This window comes from Myotis yumanensis, unplaced genomic scaffold, assembly GCF_028538775.1.
Source record: "Myotis yumanensis isolate MYYU_CA2020_CCGP unplaced genomic scaffold, mMyoYum1.0.hap1 SCAF_6, whole genome shotgun sequence".
Lineage (NCBI taxonomy): Eukaryota > Metazoa > Chordata > Mammalia > Chiroptera > Vespertilionidae > Myotis > Myotis yumanensis.
Genome location: NW_027223757.1, coordinates 73,541,797 through 73,553,833, shown reverse-complemented (window position 1 = coordinate 73,553,833; position 12,037 = coordinate 73,541,797). Strand labels below are relative to the sequence as shown.

The following is a 12,037-nucleotide window of genomic DNA, read 5'->3' as shown; positions in this document are numbered from 1 at the left end:
GCAGTACTGCATACCATTTTTTGACTAGAGGAAAAGACACTGATTATATGCCCTTGTATATATAATCAGACTTTGTAACATTTTAGCTTATAATCCTTTCTTTCTTAACAAATCAATGAAAATAGGCAAATAAATATATCCTAGAAATATAAGAAAATCTTAGGTAACAACAATAAAAATAAAACTATTGTTTGAAAAAATGTGCTGGTCAACAGGAAAATGAATCATTTCCTGCTCCAGAACTATAATGCGTAATATACTAATTATAAATTTAATTAAGAACAGAAATGTATTTCACACAAGATATTCAGACAAAATATCCTATAATTTTCTAGAGCAAATCTAGTCATGCTTCTCATGAATATTAGGACAGTCAGAACTGGACATGATGTGGGAAAAACAGTTTCTTGTGGTCTTTCATTCATTCTTACACAGTGAAACATTAAATTTTTATTTCAATTATGAGCTTCAAAATATGTTTTAATTGATATAACTTTATTTGACAATTGAAAAAATAACTCTATACATTAAGTTAAAACTCACATATTATCTGCTTTTTAGTGATGGCTTTGAAAGTACTAAAGCAACACTTGGAAAAAATAATCCATCCTACTTACAAATCCAGGAATCTCGCATGCTGTCTCCCGGTTGTTCTGTTCTGGGTCACAGTAGATTCGCAACTTTTGGACATCAAACTAGGAACATAAACCCAGTCAAGTAAAAGTTGAGGCCCAAGTTAATTGTTATATAAGAACAACTCAGAGACACAGAAACAGCCAATATAGTTAGCAATTATGGAAAGTTTAAATCACAGCATTCAACTAAAACAATGAAAATATAAAATTTGAATACCTAGCATATAGTATAAAGATGTGATACAAACTTCTCTAGCACCAAAAACAAACCTTTGATTTCCTTCAGGAACCCAGTGGAGCTTTTTAGTACCCCTGTATTAAAAGCTAGCCTAGAAAGAACTTTCTAGGACACTTAAAAAGGGTGGCTCAAAAACCATCTTTAGTCTCAGAGATTTAGTTGCTGGCATGGAATGTTGTGTGATGAGTAGGCCCAGCACCTGTTACTATTCAAATACTTACTATAAATTGACATGTAACATTAATATATAGATACCACGTGTGCAATCACAGATTTAAATGTGACAGCCTCCCCTTAATAAAAAGAGTGGGAAAGCCTTACTTTTCAAATAGACGATTTTATAAGAAATTACTTTTACATGCACACTTCTCAACCCACACATAGATAGTCCACTTTAAAGAGATATTGAAAAAGTTACTTTTGTTCATGAAGAACCCTGACATGCATTAATTTAATTTTATCTTCACAGCTGTAAAGAAATGTTTATAATGCTACTTATAACTCTAATCACATTGCCATTTTCCAAATTCATTATTTAATCTATGCCTCTCCTGGGATAGTGTATATGAAATTGTTTCATGAGAATGAGAATTCTACCCTGAACCCAGGGGAACATTTTTCTAAGTATTCTTATTAAATAGATTAAGTCTAATTTTTCATTTTCATACTTATACAGAAACACACAATTTCACTGATGAACTGACCACATTTTTTAAGTATCTTAAAGAAATTCACAATTAAGTTAAATGTGATAAATACTATCAGAAAGGACAGCAAAAGCTCCATTTTATATAATGCAAAAAGCAAGTAATTACTTATCCACCTGAACAGTTTCTTCTTTCCCAGAGTATTTTCCAATTTGGGTTTGGCCACTGATGAAGATCCCTAAAACTGGATGTAAGGATTTATTTTCAATTTGTTGATCATCGATATATAGAGTTACATCCTGTTCTGTTACTAAGAGACGAATTTGATGCCAGCCTTCATCAAACAATGTCTATAGGAAGAAAGTATAGAAGATTCATAAATAAAATTCCTAACAATCTTTTATTTTCTTCATGCTCATTCCTTTGCTGTCAACCATAAATCCACACCACATAAATTAGCTATACTATATACAAATTCTCTCTAACCTAAGCTGGGCCTCAAATGCCATTAATCAATTATTTTATTAATCCCCAGAGTTTCTATTACATATCCCAAAGTAGTTGTGTCAAACAACTCCCTCAAGGTCACAAATGAGGTCCTAATCTCTGAATCCAAATGATTTCTCTCATTCCTCATCCTTTTTACTTCATTGAACTTTGGACTCCATAACTAGCCCCTTGTCTTTGATATTCTCACTCAACTTCCATGATTCAAACCCCCTGGGATTATCTTCATTTCTTCTCCAATTGCTCATACTCTTACTCTTTGAGGACCCCTCTTCCTCAACCTGCCCTTTATTGAGGCATTCCCCACAAGTCTGTCCTTGACATCTTTCACTCTCCTCTTTGACTATCTCATCCATTCCTACAGGTCAATTATTACTTCTATGAACTAATTCCCATACTTACATCAACATATGGTACCTATAATTCCAATACTGCTAGAAAAATTTGCTAGGATGTCTCACAATCAGCCTGACAGAGTATATTACAAAACAAACTTGAACTATCCCCCAAACTTTCTTTTCCTTATTTTCTTTATATCACAGTATCTTCAGTTTCTAAACCAAAACAAGTTTCTTTACTTCCTTCTCAGTGTCAATAACAAATAGATGCAAAGTTCTACCAAATATGTCTCCTAAACATGATTGAAATTCACTTCTTCATGTCTATTCTCACTGACATAAGTTAGGCTCATGAGTAGCTTGCTTTATTTGAATAATTTTCAAACATATCTCTATCTCGAACCCTTCCCTCTCCAGGCTATCCTTCATACCTCCATTAATCTCTCTCACTGGAGTTTTGTCACAGAACATGCCCCATCTTATTTTCTTATTTCCAGAATCTAACACAGTTCCAAGATAGACTTAAAAGTATTGCTTATGAAAGAAAAAAAGAAAAAGAGAGGAGAGAGTTTCTTTCACCATGACACATCTATGGTCAAGACTTTTGAATGGAATCCTGTCATCCACAGAATGAAGTCCATACCCCTTTGGGTGGCTTTCCAGGTCCCCACAAGTTGAGCTCATAACTTGCTAGTCCCTTCTTTCATGCATCTTATACTCTATACACAGGGGATACAAATTTCCATTCTCTAAATAAAAATTCTGAATTGTACAACACATGACTATTCAATATTGAACTATTGACCTAATGTGTCCTCATGTCTCGCCATCAAAATCCTCTACAAACATGCTTCAAGGTCAGTCCAAAAACCATATCATTTATGAAGATTTTCTCATATTTTGTATTAGAATCCACTTTTCCCTCCACACTCTGCTAACTATGATATACTTCTATTAGATATCAGAAGCCTTAAATCTTTCATTATAAATAAGCTCCTTGAAGGAAAGAAACAATCCTTATTTATTTTTCATTTTTCACAGAACCTAGAATATTGCCTTTAGTGAAAATGGCAGACAACAATTTTTTTAAATTTAATCTATTTACCAATTGAAGAAATTATATAAATGCATAATTTTACATATAACTTTGTACATTTCCTAAATTATATACATCATCAGACTTTCATAATTATAATAAACATCAAAACTTGATTGTTTTTATCATCACATCTGTATTCTGAACACATGACTTAGAAAATACATTTTTATTTTTAGTATATTTATTTTATTAAATATATCCCTTTATGGGGAATAAAATGTCCTTACAATTAATGTGAATTCTGCATCCATTTTCTGCCTGTATTTAATGTTCTAACAAATGTCTTTATTTCAATATCCTATGGGACATGGCCATGTAAAACAGACCAACATGGGCTTTGAAAATGACCAGACCTAAATTCAGTTTCTATTGTCATCACTTAACTAGCTCTGTTACTTGGAGTAGGAACTTAATATCTCTGAACCTTGGTTCCTTGTCTATAAAATGGGAACAACAGGTTCTTCTTTAGATGGTTATTACAATTCAATGTGCCTGGCACTTAGTAGCAGAAATTCAAAAATGTTAGTTCCTCCCACCCCTAAATTCCACATGGATTAAGAAAGAATTTTCCTGCCCGGATGGCGTGGCTCAGTGGTTGAGCATCCACCTATGAACTAGGAGGTAACGGTTCAATTATTGGTCAGGGTACATATCCAGGTTGTGGGCTTGATCTGCAATGTGGGGCATGCAGGAGGCAGCCAATCAATTATTCTCTCTCATTATTGATGTTTCTATTTTTCCCTTCCTCTCTGAAATCAATAAAAATATATTTAAAAAAAAGAATTTTCCTTCGTTTTTTCTTTCAATAAAGCAACATTGAAATCTGAAGCTGACATCTTTCCAGTCACGTTAAAATTATAGCTCTCTTCCCCCAATACACATAAACCTAACAGTGTTTCCTCATGAATAGCATAATCATATCCAGGCATCATTACCTTAACTCGAGGGTCAACAAAGGTGACCACTTGTGAGCCATTAACCACGCTGGTTGTTGTAAATAGTAATGTTTTATCCACACCATTTAAGGTAACTGCTATTTGTGGCCTTCCATCAATGGTTAAAATTCTCCATAAATCCCATATTTTCTTGACCTTAAATCTCTGAGTGGAGACAAATACATATGATGGAGGAAGACCTTCTGGAAAAACATTGCTAGAAAAAGAAGAACATAAATAAGCTTAAAGAATTCTCAACAAAGCTATAGACATATCAAAAAATATATATCAACACATAACATTTACCTTGTGAATTCTGATAAATCAACTTTTGATGTTACTTCATATCCTTTTATCTTTGTTGGTGAAAGCTGGATTCTTTTCTTAACCTTTTTCTTTACACCCAAGCCTAAAAGAATATCAAACCCCTTCTCATCTCGAGCTGCCACTGGAATTCGTGTCGGACAGACAGATTCTATAAATCAAACGCAAAAGCAGTAAATGTTGATTAAGCATGGAATACTTCAATAAGAAAAGAAAATCAATAGAGGGATACTAGAGAATATAAGAATTATAAAATCTATATATGCATGCAAATATATATCAATGTATGTAAGTGTATTTTCTGAGAAAACATGGGAATTTTTTTTGGCATTCGAGAGTGAAGTCTCAACTGTCTTTTCTCCCATTAAAAGGGGATATACATAAAACAGAAATGCAAGAGGAATATTTGTTAATGGATTATTTTAAACACTATGCTGAAGTTTAAAAGTTACTATGTATTTTGAATATGGAGCAACCTAATACTTGGAGAGGCAGGAGGACACTGAAACAGGATTCATGATTCTCATCCAGGATTTACTATTAATTAGTCAAAAGACCTTGGATAATTCTGAAATTTCTGGGATCTAAATGAATCCTAAGATTCCTTTCTTGCATTCCTAGCATTTGAGGGGTAAAAAAAAAGTGTTGTTCTTCATATCCTTCCCAGTTCTAGCAGTTTATAATTCTACAGTTTAAATATCACTGGTTCTGTCACTCTGGAAAAAACTTAATTGTGGGTCTTCTGTTCACGAAAGTTCTAAAAATGGGCCTATTATCTCTTCTATGATTAATGACATTATATATTATAATAATCATTTGTAAATACGTAAAAACTATTTCCTTAACAAGAAGAATTAAAGTTTGCATTATACAGTCATCTATGTAAGTTATAAAATATGATATGCCTTTCACTTCTCTGGGAAACTAGTGTCTCAAATGAGGTGGAAATTTTTATATGGTTGAAATGCTATTAAACTGTTATGCTGTAGAAATGTTGTAATATTTTCAGTTTCTTCCAAGGCCCTCATATAACATACACATTGAGCATGACTGCTTATATTTTATAGAGCAGCTAACAGAACAAAACAAGAATAAACTTCACTAAACATACCTTAAAGTAATCACTCTCTTACATAACACTAGGGAAAGGGGAAGGCATTATATTTATAACACCATAAAAAGTAATGAGATGAATTTCATTAGCCCAATATGTACAGTCATATCTTATACCACAGAATATTGGAAATAAAGGATTAACATAAATAAAATCAGATGGATATTTCCCTGGGAAAAGAGGTATTTTTTTCCTCTCAGGTCTTAAGATGTGAATTTTGAAGGGACCCAATCACATCCTTCTTGCTCTGGATAGTTTGGAGCTAACTCATGAGGAGATAGGTAAATCAGGCAAAAAGAAGATGTTGGTTAGATGTGTGATTCAGTGAATTTCATGAGGCACACCCTCCCAGCAATGTAAGGCTGATTTATTCCTACTCCACCTCAGGGGCATGCTCTGCCCACTACGCTCACTTGTGGTCTACCAATTACTTTTATCAAACTCACTAATCTGAAACTTTTTTGCTCATTTAGGGATAAGGAGTGAAAGAAAGCAGGAAGAGAGATCAAAAGAGCTGGTCTAGCTAACCCCTCCATATGAAAACATGAGAAGTAGGATAGAGTCTATTACACAGTTGTAAATCATAAACCAATGCAAAAAATTAAAATTTTCCTGTCATTATGAGGCAGTATTTAGGAGGAGGATACACAAAACAATAACTTCAAATGCATTTGATTTAAAACTGAAAAAGAAAAAAGTTCAGCTGAATAGAAAACGTGTTTAACATTACATCATAAGAATATTCAGATTTCAATTGCACCTTCGATTTGCTTTACAAATGAAAAGTTATAAGATGCTAGGCAAAGAGCTCAGACTTAATACAAGAACTTTAGATTTAGACCTTAGCCTCTCTCATAACCTCTCATGAACCTTGGATTCTAATCTGTGAAGTGAGAATATGTAATTATCTCCACAGGTGATTGCATATTGTCTGAGAATCAAATGTGGTGATGTATGCAAAAGTGCTTTGTAACTCCATAACTGCATGTGAGCAAAGGGAATAAAGCACACATTGCATCCATAATTTTCAATAATAAAATCCTTTGCACTGTAATCTAATTCATCAGAATTTATAGAAAGCAGTGTGACAGTTTGTGAAATCAGGGATATAAATTAACAAACACAATATAGCCATGTTTTCATGTTCACCTAGGCACATCTCTTCAGGGAAAATGTATTTAAATAATTTTTTGGAGGAATAACCTTCTCCCCAATTTGCTCACCTACAAGGAGAACAAGATTACCCTTACAGCCCAGTCAGTGTGGCTCAGTGGTTGAGCATCGACCTATGAACCAGGAAGTCATAGTTTGATTCCCAGTCAGGGCACATGCCCGGGTTGTGGGCTCAATCCGATCCCCAGTGTGGGGAGTGCAGGAGGCAGCCGATCAATGATTCTCTCTCATCATTGATGTTCCTATCTCACTCTCCCTCTCCCTTCCTCTCTGAAATCAATATATCAATATATCTGTACCCATCTATCTATATCTATCTACCTATCTATATCTATCTATCTCTATCTATATATCTATATCTATATCTATATCTATCTATCTATCCTATCTAATAATAGAGAAATATGGTAATTAGCCATACATCCGCTACACTTCCCATTGGCTAATCAGGGTGATATGCAAATTAACTGCCAACCAAGATGGTGGCCTGCAGCCAGGCAGCTTGAAGAGAATAGGAGGCTTGCTTGCTTCAGTGACGGAGGAAGCCAACGTTCCTTGCCTGCCTTGCTGGCCTCTGAGTTTGCAGTTTAAGAAACATTGTTACAAATATAGAAGCTAAACAAAACCCCAGAAACCTGCTTTCAGCCAGCTGGGCTTCAGCCAACAGGACCGCAACATTGTTTCAATTATAGAACAAACGCAGATCCCTGCTTTCAGCCAGCCGGGATCTCAGAGCTGGAATGAGCAGGACCGCAACAGTGTTACAATTATAGAACCCAAACAAACCAGATACCTGCTTTCAGCAGCCGAGGCCTCAGAGCTGCAGCCAAGCCTCAGAGCTAAAGCTGGCCCAGAATTAAAAACAAAAGAAAAAAAGGACAGGTTGGGAGCTTCAGTCACCCGCCAGCCTGAAAACGGCCCTCAGCCCCTCACCCAGACTTGCCAGGCACCCCAGTGGGGACCCCCACCCTGAAGGGGGTGTGACCAGCTGCAAACAGCCATCATCCTCTCATCCAGGCTGGCCCGGCACCCCAGTGGGTACCCCCACCCTGATCCAGGACACTCTTCAGGGCAAACCAGCCGGCCCCCACCCGTGCACCAGGCCTCTATCCTATATAGTAAAAGGGTAATATGCCTCTCAGCACCAGAATCAGCGGAGCAGCGAGGCCTCCCAGCACCAGGATCAGTGTGACAGGGGCCAGCGCCCAAACCCCCTGATTGCCCTGCGGCTCTGTGTGTGACAGGGGGCAGGGCCACAACCTCCCTATCCGCCCTGCTCTGTTCGTGACAGGGGAATGCGCCCCAACCCCCTGATCAGCCCTGCTCTGTGCCTGATAGGGGGGAGCTCCCCAACCCCCTGATTGCCCTGTGGCTCTGTGTGTGACAGGGTGCGGCGCCCCAACACCCCACCCCCCCCACCGGCCCTGCTCTGTGTGTGACGAGGTAGAGCCATAACCTTCCCATCGGCCCTGCCCTGAGTGTGATAGTGGCGGCGCCCCAACCCCCTGATCGGCCCTGCTCTGTGGGTGATATAGGGCGGTGCCCCAACCCCCTGTTCCGCCCTGCTCTGTATGTGACAGGGGGCGGTGCCCCAACTCCCCTATCAGCCCTACTCTGTGCGTGACAGGGGGGAGCTCCCCAACCCCCTGATTGGCCCTGCTCTGTGCGTGACAGGGGGCGGTGCCCCAACCCCCCAATCGGCCCTACCCTGAGCGTGACTAGGGGTGGCATCGCAACCTCCCGATCCGCCCTGCTCTGTGCATGACAGAGGGCGGCGCCCCAACTCCCCAATCGGCCCTGCTCTGAGCCCGACCAGGGGCTGCACCTAGGGATTCGGCCTGCCCTCTGCCACCCGGGAGCAGGCCTAAGCCAGCAGGTCTTTATCTCCCGAGGGGTCCCAGACTGCGAGAGGGCACAGGCCGGGCTGAGGCACCCCCTCTCCCCACCGAGTGCACAAATTTTTGTGCACCGGGCCTCTAGTATATATATATATATATATTGCTACCCTCACATATGGGAACTGAAAAGAAAAATGCTATTTTGATTACCAGCCAATAATATTTGCATAAATTTAAGGGAAAAGAAAACAGGCAAATAATTAACATTTCCATTGTGTAGAAAAAAGAAATATATGTATAAGTATGCAACCACATTCAGAGAGGGGAATGGAAACTAAAAATAAAAACTGGAACTTGAAAGTTATAATTTTAAGTACCAGGAAAATCAAGTGCTAAGAGAAACTCAGTTGGGAACTCGCTATAAAACCTACAATAGGTAGACAGAATAATCTAGGTAAACAAATAGTGCATTCAGTAGCAAGTGCAAAAAAGACACACAGAAGACTTAACTTCACAAATGGTTGACTACACAGTTAAAATTTCAGTTTACACCACAAATAAATGCCCATACAAATAAGTGCCAGAGAAAATCCCCTAGCTTGTGACATCTCCCTCAAGGGGGAGGTGAGTGGGAGTAGAGTTTGCTTCCAATACTCCAGCTTCTCAGAAGGCTCCCCAAGAGACTGGTACCTGCCTCGCCTCACCTGGAGCATAAAGGAATCAGAATAATCTGGATGCCTGTGGACTACTGAGAACAAAGAAGAGTGAGGGGTGGACTGCTGTGGCTGCATGGCTCGGCGGGAACAGGAGAAGACACACTATTTGAGGTTTCTCCCTCACAGGAAGAGGAATGAGTGGAACATGATTCCAGTATTCCAGCTTTTCAAAGGGCTGCCTGACAAGATATGTGTCTTGCCTAAGAATGTTGACAGGAAACCAGCATATGTGGCTGCCTGGTAGTCATTGAGAACAAGAAAAAGTGGGGAAGTTATGGCTAAAGAACTAGAGAACTTGAAGTGTCGCAGACAGATACCAAAGGGAGTGAGAGATTATGAGCACCTGGAAAAGAAACCAGCAAGTCTCCCTAATTAAGAAATTACTCACACAGGCCCAGAGAAATATCATCCCCCAACCTCCTTAAAAAGGGTTCAGAGGCCCACAGAATCTCTAGTCAGACAGATTGGTGTCAGACTCCCCTGTACAAAGCCAGTTGGTAAAGTCTGGGAGAGGTGACTCTTTTTCAAATGTGTGGATCCCAAAACAAGATTATGAGATAGACAAAGAAACAGGAAAACATGACCCAATCAAAAGAACAAAATAACTCTCCAGATACCAATCCTAAATGAAGGGAATATATTATCTGACAAATAATTCACAATAGCCATCATAAAGATGCTTTATAAACTTAAGAAAATAATGTATGAGCAAAATAAAAGTATCAACAAAGAGGCAGAAAATATAAAGAGGAACCAAACAGAAATATGGAGCTGAACAACACAATAACCAAATGAAAAAACTGACTACAGGGGTTTGAAATCAGACTTATCAAAGAGAAAAAAGAACCAGCAATCTTGAAGACAGGTCATCTGAAATTATCCAGGCAGAGGGACAAAATTTTTAAAGAATGAGAAAAATTTAGAAAACCCTAAAGGACTCTATGGGACACAATCAGCTAGACCAGTACACATAGGATGGGAGTTGCAGAAGAAGAAAGGACAAAGCTTATCCTATATAATAAAAGGCTAATATGCAAATAGACCGAATGGCGGAACAACCGAACAACCGTCACTATGATGTGCGCTGACCACCAGGGGGCGTGTGTGAAACATGGTGGGCATCAGCCGCAGCAGGATGGTGGAGCAGGTGAGCGGGGACGCCAGAGCAAGGCGGGGCACTGGTTGCTGTCATCGGGGTGAGCCTCTGGTGGTTACTGAAAATTCTTTGCTCCTGTGCACTGTGGCCCCGCCCGGCACTCACACCTGCTGCCAGCACCAGCCCCACTCACACCCGCAGCCAACGCCGAAGCCGCCGCTCACACCCACCGACCCCAATCACTCCACACCATCAACGGGTGTGAGCGGGGCTGGCGCCATTAGCACGTGGGAGCGGCAGTGAGAGCGGGGCTGCTGCAGACAGGGGACTGGGGGCTGCAGAGGAAAGGGACAGGCGGGGGCATGGAGAATGGGCCGAGACCCACCCCTGTGCCCACTGTAGCCTCGTGGCCCACAGTTCCTTTCAAGGTGCACAAATTCATGCACTGGGCCCCTAGTTTTAAAAATAATAGCCAAAACTTTCTCAAGTCTGAGAAAGAAAATGGACATCCAGAGACAAAGAGAGAATTTTGAAATCATCAAGAGAAAGCAACTCCTTATGACAAGGGTATCCCAATAAGACTATCAGTGGATTTCTCAGTAGAAACCTAGCAGGCCACAAGGGAATGGGATGATAAATTCAAAGTGCTGAAATGAAAAGAAAAACTACCAACCAAAATAGTATAGCCAGCAAAAGTGTCCTTCAAAAAATGAGTAAGAAACACTTTCTCAGATTTAAAAAAAACTAACGAAGTTCATCACCACTAGACCTGTCTTACAAGAAATGCTGAGGAAGTCCTCCAAGTTGAACTGAAAGAACATTAAATAGCAATACAAAAGTACTAAAAAGTATTAAAATTGCTGATAAAAGTAAACAGATAGGTTCAGAATATTAAAATGCTATAAGGATGGTATGCAAATAACTTAATTCTGATAGAAAAGTTAAAAGATAAAAGTTTAAACAATAACTGTAAAAATGATAATGGACACACAAATAAGATGATGTAATTTGTGGCATCAATAACAAAGTGTGAGAGGGACAGGGAGATGCAACAATGTAGAGTATTTGTATGTGATTGGAGTTAAGATATTATCAGCTTAAAACAGATTTTTATAACAGTATAATGTTTAATGTAACCCCCATGGTAACCACAAAGAAAAAAACCTATACAAATGAAAGTGAAAAACAAATCAAAGCATGTCACTACAAAAATAATCAATGAAACACAGAGGAAGACCACAAGAGAGAAAAGAACAAAAAGGCTATATGACAGCAAACAACGAAAGAGCAATATGAAATCTTTCCCTATCAGTAATTAGTTCAGATGTAAATGAATTAAACTCACCACTAAAAAGACACAGACTGGTTAAACGTGTT

At 38.9% G+C, this 12,037-nt stretch overlaps 1 protein-coding gene across 1 annotated transcript in view; it reads right to left on the bottom strand.

Moving 5' to 3' along the window:
* Positions 1 to 12,037, bottom strand: part of COL21A1 (collagen type XXI alpha 1 chain) — a 178,250-nt gene that overhangs the window by 95,932 nt on the left and 70,281 nt on the right. Inside the window, exons 4-7 of the mRNA XM_070418364.1 lie at positions 4,706 to 4,874; positions 4,400 to 4,616; positions 1,697 to 1,870; positions 618 to 695 (exon numbers count right to left, since the gene is read on the bottom strand). Of these exons, the coding sequence (XP_070274465.1) occupies positions 618 to 695; positions 1,697 to 1,870; positions 4,400 to 4,616; positions 4,706 to 4,874 (638 nt within the window). The remainder of the gene's footprint in view (positions 1 to 617; positions 696 to 1,696; positions 1,871 to 4,399; positions 4,617 to 4,705; positions 4,875 to 12,037) is intronic.